The sequence below is a fragment of the Myotis daubentonii genome, chromosome 18 (genome assembly GCF_963259705.1).
Source record: "Myotis daubentonii chromosome 18, mMyoDau2.1, whole genome shotgun sequence".
Taxonomy (NCBI): domain Eukaryota; kingdom Metazoa; phylum Chordata; class Mammalia; order Chiroptera; family Vespertilionidae; genus Myotis; species Myotis daubentonii.
The window spans coordinates 12,118,546-12,134,462 of record NC_081857.1 but is presented as its reverse complement, the minus strand read 5'-3'; the positions used below and the strand labels follow the sequence as shown (position 1 = coordinate 12,134,462).

The window sequence follows — 15,917 nt, the reverse complement described above, 5'->3', positions numbered from 1 at the left end:
CCCACGTCCTGCCTTCACTCTGCCTCCTGGGAGCTCACCCACCTGCCACCTGCTTTCTGGATTCTCCTGTCCACTCTGTCCCCTCCAGTCCAGTGTATGCCCCTCAAGCTTTCCGGGTGGCCCTACTGAAGGGTGGCTAGGCACCCCAGGGCCTTCCCCCAAGCATCTCCCCAAATCCTCTTTTTATTCCTGGACCGTTTTATTTCCGTGAGCTGGGTCAGGGGACCCAGGATGAAGAACAGAAGGGTGAGCCTGGGTCCTGAGAATCAACTCTGAAAGTCAGGGCCTGGCTGCCCACGCGCTTCTGCACGCAGCGTTCGTTGTATCTCGGCGCCTGGGAAGATACTTGAACTTGGACATGCAATAGTATTTACACATGTGGAGACTGAGGCTCGGCGAGCTGAAGTGGCTTCCCAGGGCAGATGAGTACAGGGCGAGGCCGAGCCAAGTTCTTCTGCCTTAACAGTCGTGTCCTTTCCCTGACACCGTGTGCCTCTGCTGGGGTATAAACAGTGAGTCCATTAAAAAATAAAAGCCTCCACGTCACCTAATGGATCCCAGCAGAATGCCAGGGGCCTCAGCCACACCTAGCCAGCCTTCCCGGAGCTCAGTACATTTCCTTAAGGAGCTTAAAATAAAACCTGGATCACTGGGCACGTGTGATTAGCTTCTCAGCGGGTGTTTATAGACCTATTTTGTGTAAGAAACTGGGGTGGGAACACACAGGGATAGCTCATCTGAAGAAATAAAGAGCCGAGTCCTCACAGCCACCTGAAAAGAGGGAGAGCTAAGGGGAGTTTAAAAGTTCACTCGAGTCCTGCCACCTGGGCAGAGTCTGATTCTAAATTCACAGGGAGGTCCCAGCGGCTGGTCAGGAAAGGCTGCGTGGAGAGGGCAGGGCCCCGGGATGGGCCCAGGAGCAGGGAGGGAGGGGTGACAGTCTGAGGAGCAGGAATGACATGTGAGAGCAAATTAAGGAGGCAGGACTGTGCAGAGTCTGAGAGGAGGCCAGCGGCCAGGGGTGGGGGCTGACGCTGACAGACAGAGCTAGAGTGGAAATGTCAGCCTGGGTGGAAATGGGGAGCAGAGGTGGAAAAGCTGAAACATGAGGCTGTGGTGTTTGGACTCTAAACTTCATTCAGGAGGCAGTTTTTCTTGTTGTTTTGATTTTTTTTTTTTTGTATTGTTATTGTTTTAGCTGAAGCTGTCATTACAACACACTGCCTCTTGGAAGCCTTCCCGGACTTGCCCTTCTTCTTTGCTCTTCGAGCTAGCTAGCTGTCCCACATCTCAGTCAGAGTGCTAATATTTCATTACAGTTTGGAGGTTCGTTCATCTTCCTGGCAATATTCTAAGTACTTCAGGATCAGAGTCATGTCTGGTCATCTTTTGAACTTCCTACCTGTGCAGAATATATAGCAGGTGCTTCATACATATTTACTCTATTAATAACAGGGAACGGCTACACGTCAGGCCTTGGGCTAAGGGTTTTCTAACCTGGACCATCCCCATGCTAAGAGGCAATTTGGTGTAGGCCTATGGTCGGCAAACTGCGGCTCGCGAGCCACATGCAGCTCTTTGGCCCCTTGAGTGTGGCTCTTCCTAAGCCTTAGGAGCACCCTAATTAAGTTAATAACAGTGTACCTACCTATATAGTTCAAGTTTAAAAAATTTGGCTCTCAAAAGAAATTTCAATCATACTGTTGATATTTGGCTCTGTTGACTAATGAGTTTGCTGACCACTGGTGTAGGCGTTCAGAGCATGGGTTTCTGCAGGCAGTCTGCCTGGGTTCGAATCCCAACTCGACAACTTACTGGCTATGCGACTTTAAGTGAATTCACTAAGACTCCCTGTGCCTCTGCTTCTTCCTCATCTGCAAATATTAGGTCTTATATAAGTATGTGCTATTATTATCACCCTGTCACAAGTCAACAACTGAGGCTGAGAGCTGAATAACGGGCCCACAGCCACACAGGTAATGAGCAAGGGGCTGGGATGTGGCCCCAGGCCGTCTGGCGCTAGGACCCCTGCCCTCACCCATTACGCCTTTGGGAAGGAAAATGAAGATGTGCAGAACACATCTGGTGAGAAAGCGGGTCTGCAGCTGGGAAGTCAGAGGGAGGCCGAAGGAATACAATGACGGGGACAGACATGGGACACATCATAAAAGAAATGCAAAACTTCTCCTTTCCCTTCTTCCTGTTCTGTGTCCATAACCCTGGCCTGGCACGATCTTCCCTCAGATCATTTTTCTCGTCAGCAGCCTTGCTCTAATACATGTCCATGACTGGGGTTCTCCCTGCATGTCTCATGGGTGTTCTTTGCTGATGCCCTTCTCTCCTCAGAGAATGTCCTTCCTCCATTCCTGTCTATGAAAGTATCACCACACTTTCAAGGCTGCCACCAATGATGACGCCGTCCTGGTTCCTTCAGCCAGAAGTACTCACTCCCAGCTTAGAACCTCCTGTGACATCTTTCACTTTCTAGCTTTCCGACCAGAGAGCATGCTTTTTGGAGGGATTGTGAGAACGGGGCTAACTCGTATTTGTGACACCACAGTGCAAGACTTGACACCGGGTCTGTTGAATAAATGAATTGATGAATGAAGGATGCATTCCTAAATGAACAAATGAATGAGTACATGAATGATAAAGAAGCAAATGAACAGATTATAAGTATTGAGTGTATTTTAACAATATGCAGGTCTACTCAGTTATAAATTACGTCTACCTGAATGTAGATCCATAAGGCCAGGCCAATCAACCCATATCGACTAGTTCCCAAGTACAGAGCACTGTGTCCCTGTCGTCATTGCTGCCTCAGTGGGATGGTCTTGTCTATACAGGTTCCCGAAAGCAGCACAGTGTCACAGGATTCAGCAAAGCATGGTTCCCGCCTTCCACATCTCCACCTTGCCAGGGCTGCATGAATGAATGAATGAATGGCATGAATGAATACACGTGCTCTATTCAGGAGGGAAATTTAAATATACCTTCAGGAGACTTTTTTTGCCTTAGACATTTAACATGTACTCTTATCCTCCATCTCTCTCTCTCTCTCTCTCTCTCTCTCTCTCTCTCTCTCTCTCACACACACACACACACACACACACATACAGAAAGATAGACACACACAGAGACATACACACACTCGTCCACTTATCTACTAATTTGTCCCAGGAAGCTGTGAGTGACAAGAAAAGGCTCTGTCTTTCCCAAAGGTGCTAGCCACTTGGCATACTAAGAAAATAAGACAGAATATTTTCAGATCCAATATGGCTGGGAGGACAAGATGGCCACGTCTTAGATGGTTAGAAAGGAAAGTTGTGAGATGGTTGAAGAAATGTGCTCCATGGGGTCCACTGGAAACCGGAATTCTGGATTACAGCATGAGATGCCAATCGTTTCTTGTCTACTTAGACTTACAGGGCAGACAGCGTAGGCAGAGAGGTGGAGGGACCGTTTCAGATCCGGCGTCCATGGATAGGGCTGAGCCAGCTGTGTTTTTTTCTTATGCACACAGCTGCTGACGGAGGAGTACTAAAGAAGGGCCTGGGTAGTTGGGCTTGACAAAATCCGATTCCATCTTATACATCATTTGGTAGGATTGCTCCCCCAGATCAAGGTGACCTGGGAACTTCAACTTGAGGTTCCCTCCGAACCTCAGACGCAGATTTCAGGGAGGGCATTTGGGATAGAAAAGTAACACACAAAGAATCCCTGGGATTGTATCAATAATCATGAGTGCCAACATCAGAACCGGAGGTGACGTCAGGCACCAGGAGGCGGGCACCAGGCAATGCCAGGATCTCTGCCGAAGGGAGGGTTATGATCCCCTTCAGAAGCAGTGAGTCCTCAGGCCCCACTTTCCCTCTTAGAGAAGGATTTCCTGAGTCCTCGCCTCACACAGTACTAACGTTAGCCCCTGCCTGCTACCCAGACCGCAGCAAAGGTGTGCTTCCCCCAGATCTCTGACCAGCCTCCTCTTGGGCCCTGACGATTCACACCCAAACCCCACCTTGCTAAGCCCATGAACCATAGATGCTTCACCGAGAACGTGGGACCAACTGGAGCTCCAAACCCTCTCATCTTGCTCTCCTGGTGACTGGAAGGCAGAGGAGCCAGAAGTAGTTGATGGGGTGTGGCCCAAAGGCCAGGACCATTAGCCAGATGCCCAGTTCTTACGTAAAATCAAGCTGTGTGTGGTAAGGGCAGACGTGGTCTCTGCATCCAGGGTCCTCACTAGAACCACCTGACTGAACAGAAGTGTGAGGTGAATGAATGGGTGGGGATGGGTGGGGAAAGGGGCGTCACTGACTTGTTACTCCGTCCCCTTGCCGTCACCCCTTTTCCCTCCTGCGGCAGATGAATCGATGTCAGCCCGATAGAGAGCTTTGTGAGACCTGGCTAATCCCGGGCATCTGGTTTCCAGATGAGAGATCTATTTTAGTTATTTCTTAAGGCCTATTTCCCAAATCCTTCTCATCTCTCATTTCCTACCCCACCTGCTTTTCCTAACCGAATAAATCCACTGTTGCCATGGAGACAACATAGTATTAGCATCTCTGCTGCTTCGTCGATCCTTCCAAAACCCAGGACTAGTGGAAAGGGCCGTACTCCTAACTTCTGGCCCAGGAGTCCTGCCTGGGAAAACACAGGATGGTATTGGGGATATCTGCTTGGCCCGTTGGGTTTCCTCTCCTCTCTGTGTTTTCCTTACCCAAGTTCCCCCTTCTTCCTTAGGAGACGAAGCTTAGGTGGACGTCTTGCAGTCAGGGAGCCCGAGTGTCGGTGCACTTCAAGGCCTCTAGAAGGGATCATGTCATCCATGAGGACAATAGTGCGAGGGGCTGTGCTGCTCTCCATGCAAAGGGCAGATACAATTCTCCCCACAAGATACAGCGGCCGTCTCAGCCCAAAGAGCCTTGGTGGCCGGCTCAAGGTCACCCGACCCCTGGGTGCAGAGCCTGGGCGGGAGCCCTCACCGCTTCCTTGTACACACACCGCCACCTTCAGTGGGGGCTGCCCGTAGAGACTGAACACGACAGCGACCACTATTGAGCACCAACTGTGTACAAGGCGCTTGGTGCACAGATGTCACTTAAACCTCAAAACAACCTTGTGACGTTGATATCATTATTGTCACCACTTCACAAAGAAGGAAACTGACCGTCTAGGACAGGGGTGGGCAAACTTTTTGACTCGAGGGCCACAGTGGGTTCTTAAACTGGACCGGAGGGCCGGAACAAAAGCATGGATGGAGTGTTTGTGTGAACTAACATAAATTCAAAGTAAACATCATTACGTAAAAGGGTACAGTCTTTTTTTTTTTTTTTTTTAGTTTTATTCATTTCAAACGGGCTGGATCCGGCCCGCGGGCCGTAGTTTGCCCACGGCTGCTCTAGGAGGTCTGAGAACTTAATGTTGTACAGTCGTTACATATAGGAGTTGGATTTGAAACCGAGGATGGACTCTTTCAAAGTCCACCTTCTCAACCAGAATAAAATTTGGCCTTTACCTAAAAAAGAAAAAGAAAAATGTAAAAATAATTAAAAAAAAAAAAAAAGATTCAAGAGCGGCCGCTCCCCTAGCACTTACCACAAAGATAAAATTCCACTCTTTGGGGCCAGACATGTCTTTCCCCGTCGCCCTCTCCCCTTTGACTCCTGCGTGACCCTCTGCTGGGTTTTATGAATGAGGAGGGAGAAAATGTCATTGAAAAGTTCAACAACTTCAGATTCCACCTCTCTGAGTGATAGATGGCTTTAATTACTCTGAAGTACTCGGCCACTCCACTCCTCTCCCCAGGTCATTAAAAATAGATTTTCTCTCTGAACTGCTGTCCCCCCTCAGGTCTCCAGAGAGTCGGGAGTTCCGGGGAGACACCCAGGGTCATCTTCTGACCAGAAGGTTGCCTGTTGCTTTAGCTGCAGTCACAGCCTCCAGAACCTCCCGCGGGCTTTCTGGGCGTTCGTGTCTCCTTTTCCCTGATGACCTTGGTGATGTGATTGTCACAGCTCAGGGGACAGCAGGGGGCTGGGCTGTGTTTATGAGGGCTTGCGGGGATCTCACAGATGACTATTGATTTTTAAAGAACTGGATCTAACACTGGGGACACAACCATAGTGAGTTCTTCACATTAATTACTGGGAAGCTGATTCGTAGACGAGACCGAGGCTGAAGATGTGAGCTCAACGGTCCTCCCTGATGAGCAGGGGAGATGGGTGAGACTGGCAATGCTGTTTTCACTGGAAAGATGAGGAAATGGAGGCTTGAGGTTAACTGGCTCGGCCAGGCCACACAGCTAACAGCTGGCAAAACCGGGACAAAACACCCCTGCCACCTTCACTGCCCTCACTGAGTCGCCCTGGCGTTCCTGGGGGGCTCTGGACGGAAACGTGCAACCTGCTGAGAGCCACTTCCCTTACTGTGCTGGTCCTGGCGGCTGAAAACCACCCAGCAGGGATCTCCCACCCTCCCCGACCTCCCTCCCTCTTCCCCTCTGGTTCCCCCTCTGTTGTCCTGCTCAGGATCCACCCCTGAATGTGGTTAGGGAACAGAGAAGAGTAAGAAAGCTAAGGGGCATGCAGTGGTGGGGGATGGAATTGCACTGTCAACAGCCTCAGCTCATGCCTGAAGGACCACAGGGAAGGCACATGGAAGGCACCCCATGTCCAGGAGGAAGCAAGGTGACCTGAGAGTCAGCCCTCGGGGCAGCCCCAGGAGAGGGGCCTGCCCTCTAGTGATGCCTCTGTCTCCACATCACCCCTGAGCCTGGGAGTCGGACAAACCTGAACTAAGTTTGTTTCTGACGCCCAGGAGGCGGGTGACCTTGGGCAAGTTACTCAACCTGAGACTCAGTTTTCTAATACGTGGGCCTAATATTGCTTCCACTGCAAGGTTGGTATAGGGATTAAATGAGATAAAATAGGCATGCAGTAAGTGCTGGAAAAATGACTATTATTATTATTATTGTTATTATTATTATTATTAATATCTCTGCTGCTCCATCCTGTTCAACAAGTTCCATCAGCTGCCCAGCACTGAGCAAGGAACCTGCCAGCCATCAGCTGGAGACCTCAGTCCCCATCTCTCCCTTCCCCAACCCACAGGAGGAGGGGATCCCCTTGCTGTCTCAATACCCCGCCCCCCACCCACTCAGCAGGGGAGACTGAGATTGAGATGCTGCTGCAGGCAGCCATAGACAATGGGCTCCTTCCCCTTTAAGGACAGGAGAGAGGATGGGTATTTTTCCGTGGGACCTGCTGAGCCAACGGGGATATCACTGGGGGCCTGTCAGGAGCCCAGCGAGCCTGGCCCACCCCCGGAGTGTCCACTTTATAGCTTTGGTGCTTGAGAGAAACTGGCCAGAGCAGGGGGCCGGGCTAGGCCTCCCTGACTGCCCATCTGCCCCTGTCCGTCTCCCGGTGAGGACTCTGCCTCCGGCCCCATCTGGTGCAAAGGGAAGGACAGAGCCCTAAGCTCTGGGCCTCCCAGTGCTCCTGGCACCTGTTGCGGAGATTTGGGGGAGCCTGTGCAGAGAGATCCACCCACCCATCCAGCCCCTCAACTAACGGCTGCAGCGCTGAGAGCGGTGGAGTCAGAGACGGGAGAGAAAGCCTCCCCTGCCCTCAGGCTGCTCCTCGCTTCCTGCTCCCTCAGCCTCCGGCTCCTGGAACTGAACCCTGAACCTTCTCTGCCTCCTCACCCTCCAAAAGACGCCTTATAGTATGTCACATCAGGGGCGATGGAAGACTGTCCTCCTGGCCACTTCTCTGCTCACAGCAAGGCCACGCCTAGGGTTGAGCCAGCCCTATGCGCCTGCCTCCTGCTGGTACAAATGGAGCAGGAGGAGACCTCGCCTCCCTTCCTTCCTAGGGAGCTGTGCAGACCTGAGAGGCAGGTGTGTGAAGGCGCCTGGAGATGCTCAAACCCCCTCCAGGAGTTGTGGTTGTGTGCTGGACCTCGGTCCACACACCAGCCCGGGCCTCAGCCCAGGCTGTAAATGAGCTTCAGATCTTTTCCTGAAAACAGGTCGGACTGGGTGAAAGGGAGAGAGTGGGTCCGAGACCTACACACTCCAAGGGAGAGAGCTTGGGCTGGCAGGCAGGGGCCGCGGGAAGGTACAAAGGAAGGAGAGGGAGTCTGGCCAGTTGTGTTTCAGCTGCTGTGCGCTGTGCCCAGGGCCCTGGGACCAGGGGGCTGCAGATCAGGCCAATTGCATACTCCAACCAGGCTGTGTGTGTCACCCCACACCCCGGCCACCTGGTCTCGGCACTGAGAAGGCCTCTGTTTCTTTCCTGGTGTCAGGAAGCAGGGGACACGTGTGGGGACAGGTGTACTATCTGGCAGGGGGAGCAGATTCCAGGGAAGCGGAGGGAAGGATTAAATGCTCAGTGCCCCAGGGGCCGCTCCAGCCTGGGGGGACAGCTCTCCCTCACTCCTCCCTCTTGGCCCCCTTGCAGGATTACAAAGGAATCCCGCTGGCCTCTTGAACACCAAGTGTTTGTACCAAAACCCCCTGGGGCGAACCCCCACTCTGTCCTTTCATCCACAACCGTCTCCTGATTGTACCTCTATGGTGGCATCTGTCCCACCGCATTGAGAGGCCCTGTCTCCTTGGTTTCATCCTCAATCGCACCACGGGCTCCAGGAGGGCAGAGAGTGCAGCCCAATGCCTCGCAGAGAGCTTGACACAGCCCAGATGCTCAGTAAATGTTTAAGGACTGTGTGGGACCCGGGGCCCATCCACAGTCAGGGTCCTACCTGTTGTTCTGCTTTCAACCCCAGTGTTTCTGCGACAGAGCCCTCCAGGTCCTCAGAGCCAAGTGGCTCCTTGCAGGTGTCCGCTCAGGGGCAGAGGTGGAGCTTGGATTTGCTGCCCCCAGTGCACTCACCGAAGGGCTCCTGTTCCTCCCTCCACCGTGGGACGCCTCTCCGAAGAGTGATGAGTTTGCACCTAAAGGCAGGGAGTGCTCAGGGCCTCTGCCCAGGAAGGTAGTGACTCCAGGGCCCAGAGCCACGTCTGCCCTCACCCTGGGTGGCCCACACCCGCAGGTCTGCCAGCTCTTTGGGATCTCTAGGGATGAGGCTGGCTCCAGCAGTCCCCCCAGTGACTGGTCCCCACCGCCAGTAACAGTCCTGTATCATGTCCCTCACTGTGCTGGGCCTGACACCCCCTTGGCGACCCAAATTTGCTGAAAGGAGAGAATCGGGAGGAATTTCCCCAAACTCTGCGAGCCCTGCTGAGCCAGCCCTTCCCACATAGACGTCCAGCTCCCCTGAATCCAGCCAAGGAAGGTACCAGAGATGGGGGGCCTGGGGCTAGAGGAGCCAAGAGCACAGTATGAGTCACCTTTAATGAAGACTATTTCTTAAGTAAATGACTTAATAGGACAGTTATATTCATTAGAGGCATAATTACAAGACATAAGATCAAGCAGAGAAGAATGCGGAGTGTGAGGGTGGAATCAAGTCTGACGCAGGCCCGTGGTCCTGGGGAGAAGGCGGTGGAGGGGCAGGAGAAGGGTGCCCTCCGACCCTGGGCTTCTCGTCACCACACTCATTAAAGGCTACGTGGGACCCAGCCACCCTCAGATCCCAGCGCTCCGTGAAAAGGGTGGGGAGACGCAGGCATAATTAAAACGCAATCATCATAAACAAACACTCATTAAAGCCTCCTAGAGTGTCCCATTAAGCTCTGAGTCAGCCCTGACAGAGGCCACCTGAAACTCTTCCCTCCTAGAGCTTCCAGAGACAACTCCCACCCATCGCATCCCACCCCACCCCACCCCGCCAGGTCCTAGTAGAGCAAGTACCCACCTATCCCCGGGGGTGCAGAGTGAAGTGCCCCCCTGACCCTGGAGGCTTGAACGTGGTCCTTTAGGGCCTCCATAGACTCAGAGTTATTAAAACCATTTCTTCCTTCCTGGACATAAAGCAATCCTCAGAGTACCCTCACTCACCCCCCGCCCCCAAATCAGTCCAGTTCCTTACAGAGCCCCACGGCAGAGTTTCGTTCTGTTTCTTCCTGGCTCCAGAGCCCTAACATTCGACAAGATCTCCCCAAGATGTGAGATGGTCTCTATCAGTGGTTCTCCAACTTCAGCGTTCATAGGCATCAGCTGGAAAGCTGTGAGAATGTTTTGGGACCATCCCAAAGTTTCTGGTCCAGTGAACTCTGGCTGTTCTGTCTCATAAGGCACAAGTTAATGCCAAGGGTACTGGTCTGAGACCCATGCCTTGAGAGCCATTGGTCCTTAAGAACCACAAGGCCACTTCTTTTAAATATATATATATATTTCAGAGAGAAAGGGAGAAGGAGAGAAAGATAGAAACATCAATGGTGAGAGAGATCATCATTGATAGGCAGCCTCCTGCACGCCCCCTACTGGGGATTGAGCCTGCAACCCTACACGTGTCCTGACCAAGAATGGAACCGTGACCTCCTGGTTCATAGGTCGACGTTCAACCACTGAGCCACACCAGCCAGGCAAGGCCACCTCTTTTTGAAGGACATTCTTTTGACCAAGGACTTTATATATTCCAGCTTTGTGGTCTCCTCTGTCCTTCCCGATGTGTAGCCATTGCTCCCTGGCCCTCACGCCAGGTTTTCTGAGGACACTCTGCTCTCCTATGTCTGCTCAGGCGGTTCTTTCCACCTGGAACCCGCTTCATCTGGACAAACATCATTCACAACCCACACACGTGCCGTGTCCCTCATGACACCTTCTTGGGATTCTGATCTAGTCCAGGGCTGTCCTACAGAACTAAAAGGTGAGCAAAATGTAAGCCACGTGTGTAATTTTAACTTTGCTGGCAGACATATTTTAAATTATTTTTTAATATATTTTTATTGATGTCAGAGAAGAAAGGAGAGGGAGAGAGGGATAGAAACATCAACGATAAAAGGGAATCATTGATTAGCTGCCTCCTGCACGCCCCACACTGGGGATCAAGCCCACAACCCGGGCATGTGCCCTTGACCGGAATCGAACCCAGGACCCTTCAGTCTGCAGGCCGACGCTATAGCCACTGAGCCAAACTGGCTAGGGCTGGCAGACATATTTTTAAAAAGTGAGAAGCAGCAGCTGAAATTAAAATTAATTTTATTTAGCCTAGTATTTACTAAATTTTTCTTTTCAACATGTCGATAAAAATCATTAATGTGGTATTTTACATTCTTTTTTTTCCGTAAAACATCTTCAAACGCCAGTGTGTCCTGTGAGTCTCTGGCACATCTCAGTCAGGGCTGGCCACCTTCCGGATGCTCACGGCCACACGGGCGAGTGGCTGTCACATTGGACACTGCCGATGCAGATGTATTTTCTCTTTGCTCTGAATTCCCTCGGCCTTCTTTCCGCGCCTCTGTTAGAACACAGGTCACTTTGCAACTCGAAGATGATGGCTGTGTTTTAATGCTGCTGCTGTTTTCAGTCCCCTGAAGTGCTTGGTGCGGGCCTGTATGTAGGACATGATCAATGAATATTGGCTGCTGAGTGATGAATGACTGTCACGGCCCGAGAATATAGCGAAGACAGGGAGCCCATGGTAACGAACATCTGACTCTGAAGGTCTCCTCCTCCCTGTGCCTGGTTTGTATGTGGCTGTTAGATCTTTGAGGAGGGAGACATTCACGTTTTAGAACCGCCCCCTCACCCCAATAAGTTTCCTGTTTCGCTTTGCTCTTCAACTCAGTGCATTAAAAAAAAAAAAAAAAAATTCCCACCAGGAGGGCCCAGGAAACAGGAAAAATAGTTGTGCTATTGGTTTCATGTTTGGAGAAGAACAGGGTTCTCACTATCTCCGTGGCACTTGGCGTGAAAGTGGGCTTTGTTGATGGAGACACTGCTCCCATTCAGGGCCCCCTTGCCCAGCTGCTGAGAGCCGGGCTGTGTTTTGACAGACGGGCCGAATGCAATGCAGACAGTTGTTTTAATTTCCAGCCAGATGCAGACATCACTCACATGGAACCCGAAACCCAAGAAAGGAAGGCCGGGCACTGGGCTGCTGCTCTCAGGCCTGGGAGGGTGGGTGGGAGGGGGCCAGGCGGAAGCCCAGCGGGCGGCCGGGGTCACAGATATCCCCAAGGGCTGAGTCCCAGGCCCGGAGAGGCACACTAGGACAGTGTATGGCAAGCACCTGTCAGAAAGGTGCTCCTGGTAGGAATCGCAGGCCTGGAGTCAGAGGTCAAGGGTTACTCCTTAAAGCATCGGTTCTCAACCTGTGGGTCGCGACCTCTTTGGGGCTCAAACGACCCTTTCACTGGGGTTGCCTAAGACCATCGGAAAACACATATATAATTACATGTTATTTTTGTGATTAATCACTATGCTTTAATTATGTTCAATTTGTAACAGTGAAATTGGGTATCACCACAACATGAGGAACTGTATTAAAGGGTCGCGGCATTAGGAAGGTTGAGAACCACTGCGCTTAAAGCAATATGATATCTGTGGCTGGTGGCGATGGCTGGATATTAGCTTTTAACTGTACAAGTTATACAGGACAAAAAGCATAACCAGTGTCAGGGCAGAGTTAGGTAAACAGTGAGAAACCGAATCCCGAGTGGCAGAAGTGGAAGGACTAGATCAGCCCTCTCGGAGGGCAGGAATCCCTTCACAGCCCCCGACACAGGTCACTTTAACTGCTTACACATCCCACTGAGGGCGCTCCTCCCGAAGGGAGGTCCGGTGCATTATTGCACCGCCTTGCCTTTCTTCTGTTGAGCTTTCCTAACACTTTTCACCTGAGTCTTATTGCAGCCACACTGCTGCCCTTCACACATTGAAAAACAGCCTCCATGGCCAACCTGAGATTCGTCTTTTTTGAGCCAAATAAACAGGCCAAGTCCATCCGCTGTACTTGCGATGCCACATCCAGGTCCACCCATTGTGACCTCGCTCTGGGAAGGATCCTTGGTTGAGCAACACCCCTCGTGGGGGGAGGGAGGAGGGTGCAAAGACCTGAGCGGGGAGCCCCCTGGTGTGGGGCGGCCTCTCTCAGTCTTGACATTGTGCCTGTTTCCACAGCCCGTGAGCAAATTAGCCCCTCCAGCTATTCCATCGTCGTGTCAGGTCGTGTTGGGCATAGAGTCCACGCAAACCCTCAGGTCTCTTCCGCATGAGCTATTTCAAACCAGCTATCCCCCAGCCTCCGCTTAAAGGATGAATTTTTAAAAATCAAACTGCAGGATTTTACATTTCTCCTTCTTGCATTTTCTATTTTTGTGATTAATGGAAGGTTAGGGAAGTTTAAAGCGGTTCATGTCACTCACTAACAGGAAGGCCTTGAAATAGAGAATCTTAAGTGTTATTTGTAAGCATAGGGGGGAGGCGGCAACAGAGCAAAAGAAGGCTCGTGAGGCTGGCGCCTTTGGTCATTGGGCCCTTGCTTACATCCCACCCGCCTCATCTCCGCCCCGCCCATCCAGGGCGCACCCTACACGTGTGCATACTGAGCTTGATTACTTATGTGGGTGATGGTCTTTCAGCTTGGAATGCCATTCTAAGGCCAGTGGTCGGCAAACTGTGGCCCCTTGAGTGTGGCTCTTCCACAAAATACCACGTGCGGGCGCGCACATACAGTGCGATTGAAACTTCGTGGCCACACTCAAGGGGCCAAAGAGCCGCATGTGGCTCGAGAGCCGCAGTTTGCCGACCACTGTTCTAGGCCCATTGTTTCCCCACTTGCCTTTCCATCCTTCCTCCCGGCAGGTTGTACTGGGTACCCCTTTTTTAAGCAACCAGGGCACACACCCATCCCAGGCACAGTGGAGAGCAACTTGGTTTGTCATTTCCAACTCCCACTGGACCGTGGGTCCTGCGGGGGCAGGATCTGTGTCCAGTTTGCTGTTGTTTCTCTTGAGCGTAGCGTCCGAGCCTCCATACAGTGACATCTATTGAACATCTGCTGCACGAGCAGCGTCAGGCTCCCTCCCAGCCTCTTGGGAGGATGCTGTAAGGCATCTCCATCAGCTCCTTTGCCCCTGCCAGAGGCGGAACACTGTGCTGCTGGACCACAGGTTGTGTTTTCACTTGAGCTCACACATCCAGTAGGTGGGGGACCTCTACGCCCTAACAAATGAGGAGCTATTCCCAGCCCATTACTAGTAGATGTTTCTGCGGCCCAGCGGCCTCCTGCCCCAGCCAGCAACAGATACCTAGGACGTATCAACTGGAAAACTTCAACCTCCTGCCCCTCCTGCCCAGCCTTAATGTCGCACACGCTGGGCATGGATGGGTGAGTAAATGTCCAAACAGGCCCAGCTCAAGCCCTGCAGGACACAACCGGGATGCCAGGAGGAGTTGGCAGGGGCTGTAGTCTTGGGGGGTTGGAGGTGGGGGAGGGAGGGCGTGGGAAGCTTGATCTGAAAACCCCCACTTTCCCCAGAAAGGCAGCTCCTCTCTGTGGATGTTCCCATTTAGCCAGACTTTTCAGATGCTGGGACATTTACTAAAGAAACGGAATTCAGACATCAGAGAATGGGGATAATTGGATCCAGGTGGTATGTTTGGTCGGCTGTAAAGAGACTGTGCCACATGATGAATATTATTTGATAGGAAAAGTTTCTCCTCCTCTCCCTTTTCAAGTGTGTTCTGTGCAGGCAGGATGTCTCAGCCCAAGCCCAGCTGAAAGCTCTTCAGAGACGAGTTGGAGGCACGCGATAGCCTTTTAACAGAGTTAACCGTTTTCAGCACTTGGCAGGAGCAAGCCCAGCTCTCGCGAGGACTGTAGTGCGGGCAGAAGGACACTGAGGTTTTGCTTCATTGCTGGGAAGGCAGGAAGGCTGGACCTGCCACCTGAGAAACTCAGTCGGCTTAGCTGTGCCTCCTAGCTGTGCCAGGCCAACAGATGAGAACATGGAGGCCACCAAAATGCCCCCCAGTGTCTCCCCTTTAGGGGTGGTGATGGTGCAAGTGTGGGGAGATTGTGGACGAGTCTGAACGCACATCGGCGAGGCGGCGCTACCGGATCTAACCATGATCTCTCCTCTCTCCACCAGATCACCAGGGTCCCCGTGGAATCCTGTGAGCAGTACACGACTTGTGGGGAGTGCCTGAGCTCGGGGGACCCTCACTGTGGCTGGTGTGCCCTGCACAACATGTAAGTTGGGGACTGTTCTGAGAAAGGGCCGGGAATGCACAAGACCAGGTACTTTCCTGGGAGTGTCGACGAGGGATGTGACAGAGGTTTGCAGGGAGGGAGGGCTTTTCCTCTGCTGTGCCGGGAGCAGCAAGAGAAAGACAGGTCATGGGGGGCCTCCTCCCATGCAACGCCTTTGCCTCTCTGTCTTTCATTGCACTTTAATATATATAAATATATATTTATTATTGATTTCAGAGGGGAAGGCAGAGGGAGAGAGATAGAAACAACAATGATGCGAGAGAATCATTGATCGGCTGCCTCCTGCATGCCCCCTACTGGGGATCGAGCCTGCAACCCAGGCATGTGCCCTGGTAGGGAATCAAACCTCGACCTCCTGGTTCATAGGGTCAAAGCTCAACCCCTGAGACATGCTGGCCGGGTTCTTTCATTGCGCTTGTAAAGCCTGCCCTCCCCGCCGCTCTCAGTCTGTACCTCCTCAGTACAGAAAGGGTAATGGTTTGGGAAAATCTCGAGCGGGAAGCTGTAGAATCTCTAGGTTTCCTGAGAACCTTCTGGAACCTTCTGGGGCAGCCTGAGCAGGTGTCTCCTGTTGCGAGTGTGCAGATGGCGGGGCAGTAGAATCGGGACTTTGGACTCCACGGAGCTGCTGTGGGCCCAGGGTGGTCCACTGACTCCTCTGGGCCCCTGTCGCTCAATAGGGACAGTGCCTACCTCACAGGTGAATTGTGAGGATTAAATGAGATAATAAACGCTCTGGAAACGAGGAAGCCCAGAATAAGCTGCACAAATCAAAATAACGCCTATGGGCT

At 52.1% G+C, this 15,917-nt stretch overlaps 1 protein-coding gene across 4 annotated transcripts in view; it reads left to right on the top strand.

Moving 5' to 3' along the window:
- PLXNA2 (plexin A2) overlaps window positions 1-15,917 on the top strand; it is a 214,114-nt gene that overhangs the window by 118,340 nt on the left and 79,857 nt on the right. For 3 of the 4 annotated variants that reach the window (XM_059673735.1, XM_059673734.1, XM_059673733.1), the window contains one exon: window positions 15,005-15,105. In XM_059673735.1, coding sequence (XP_059529718.1) covers window positions 15,005-15,105 — 101 coding nt within the window. Of the gene's footprint in view, window positions 1-4,743; window positions 5,159-15,004; window positions 15,106-15,917 lie in introns of those variants that run through there. The other variant, XM_059673736.1, reaches the window with a different exon arrangement.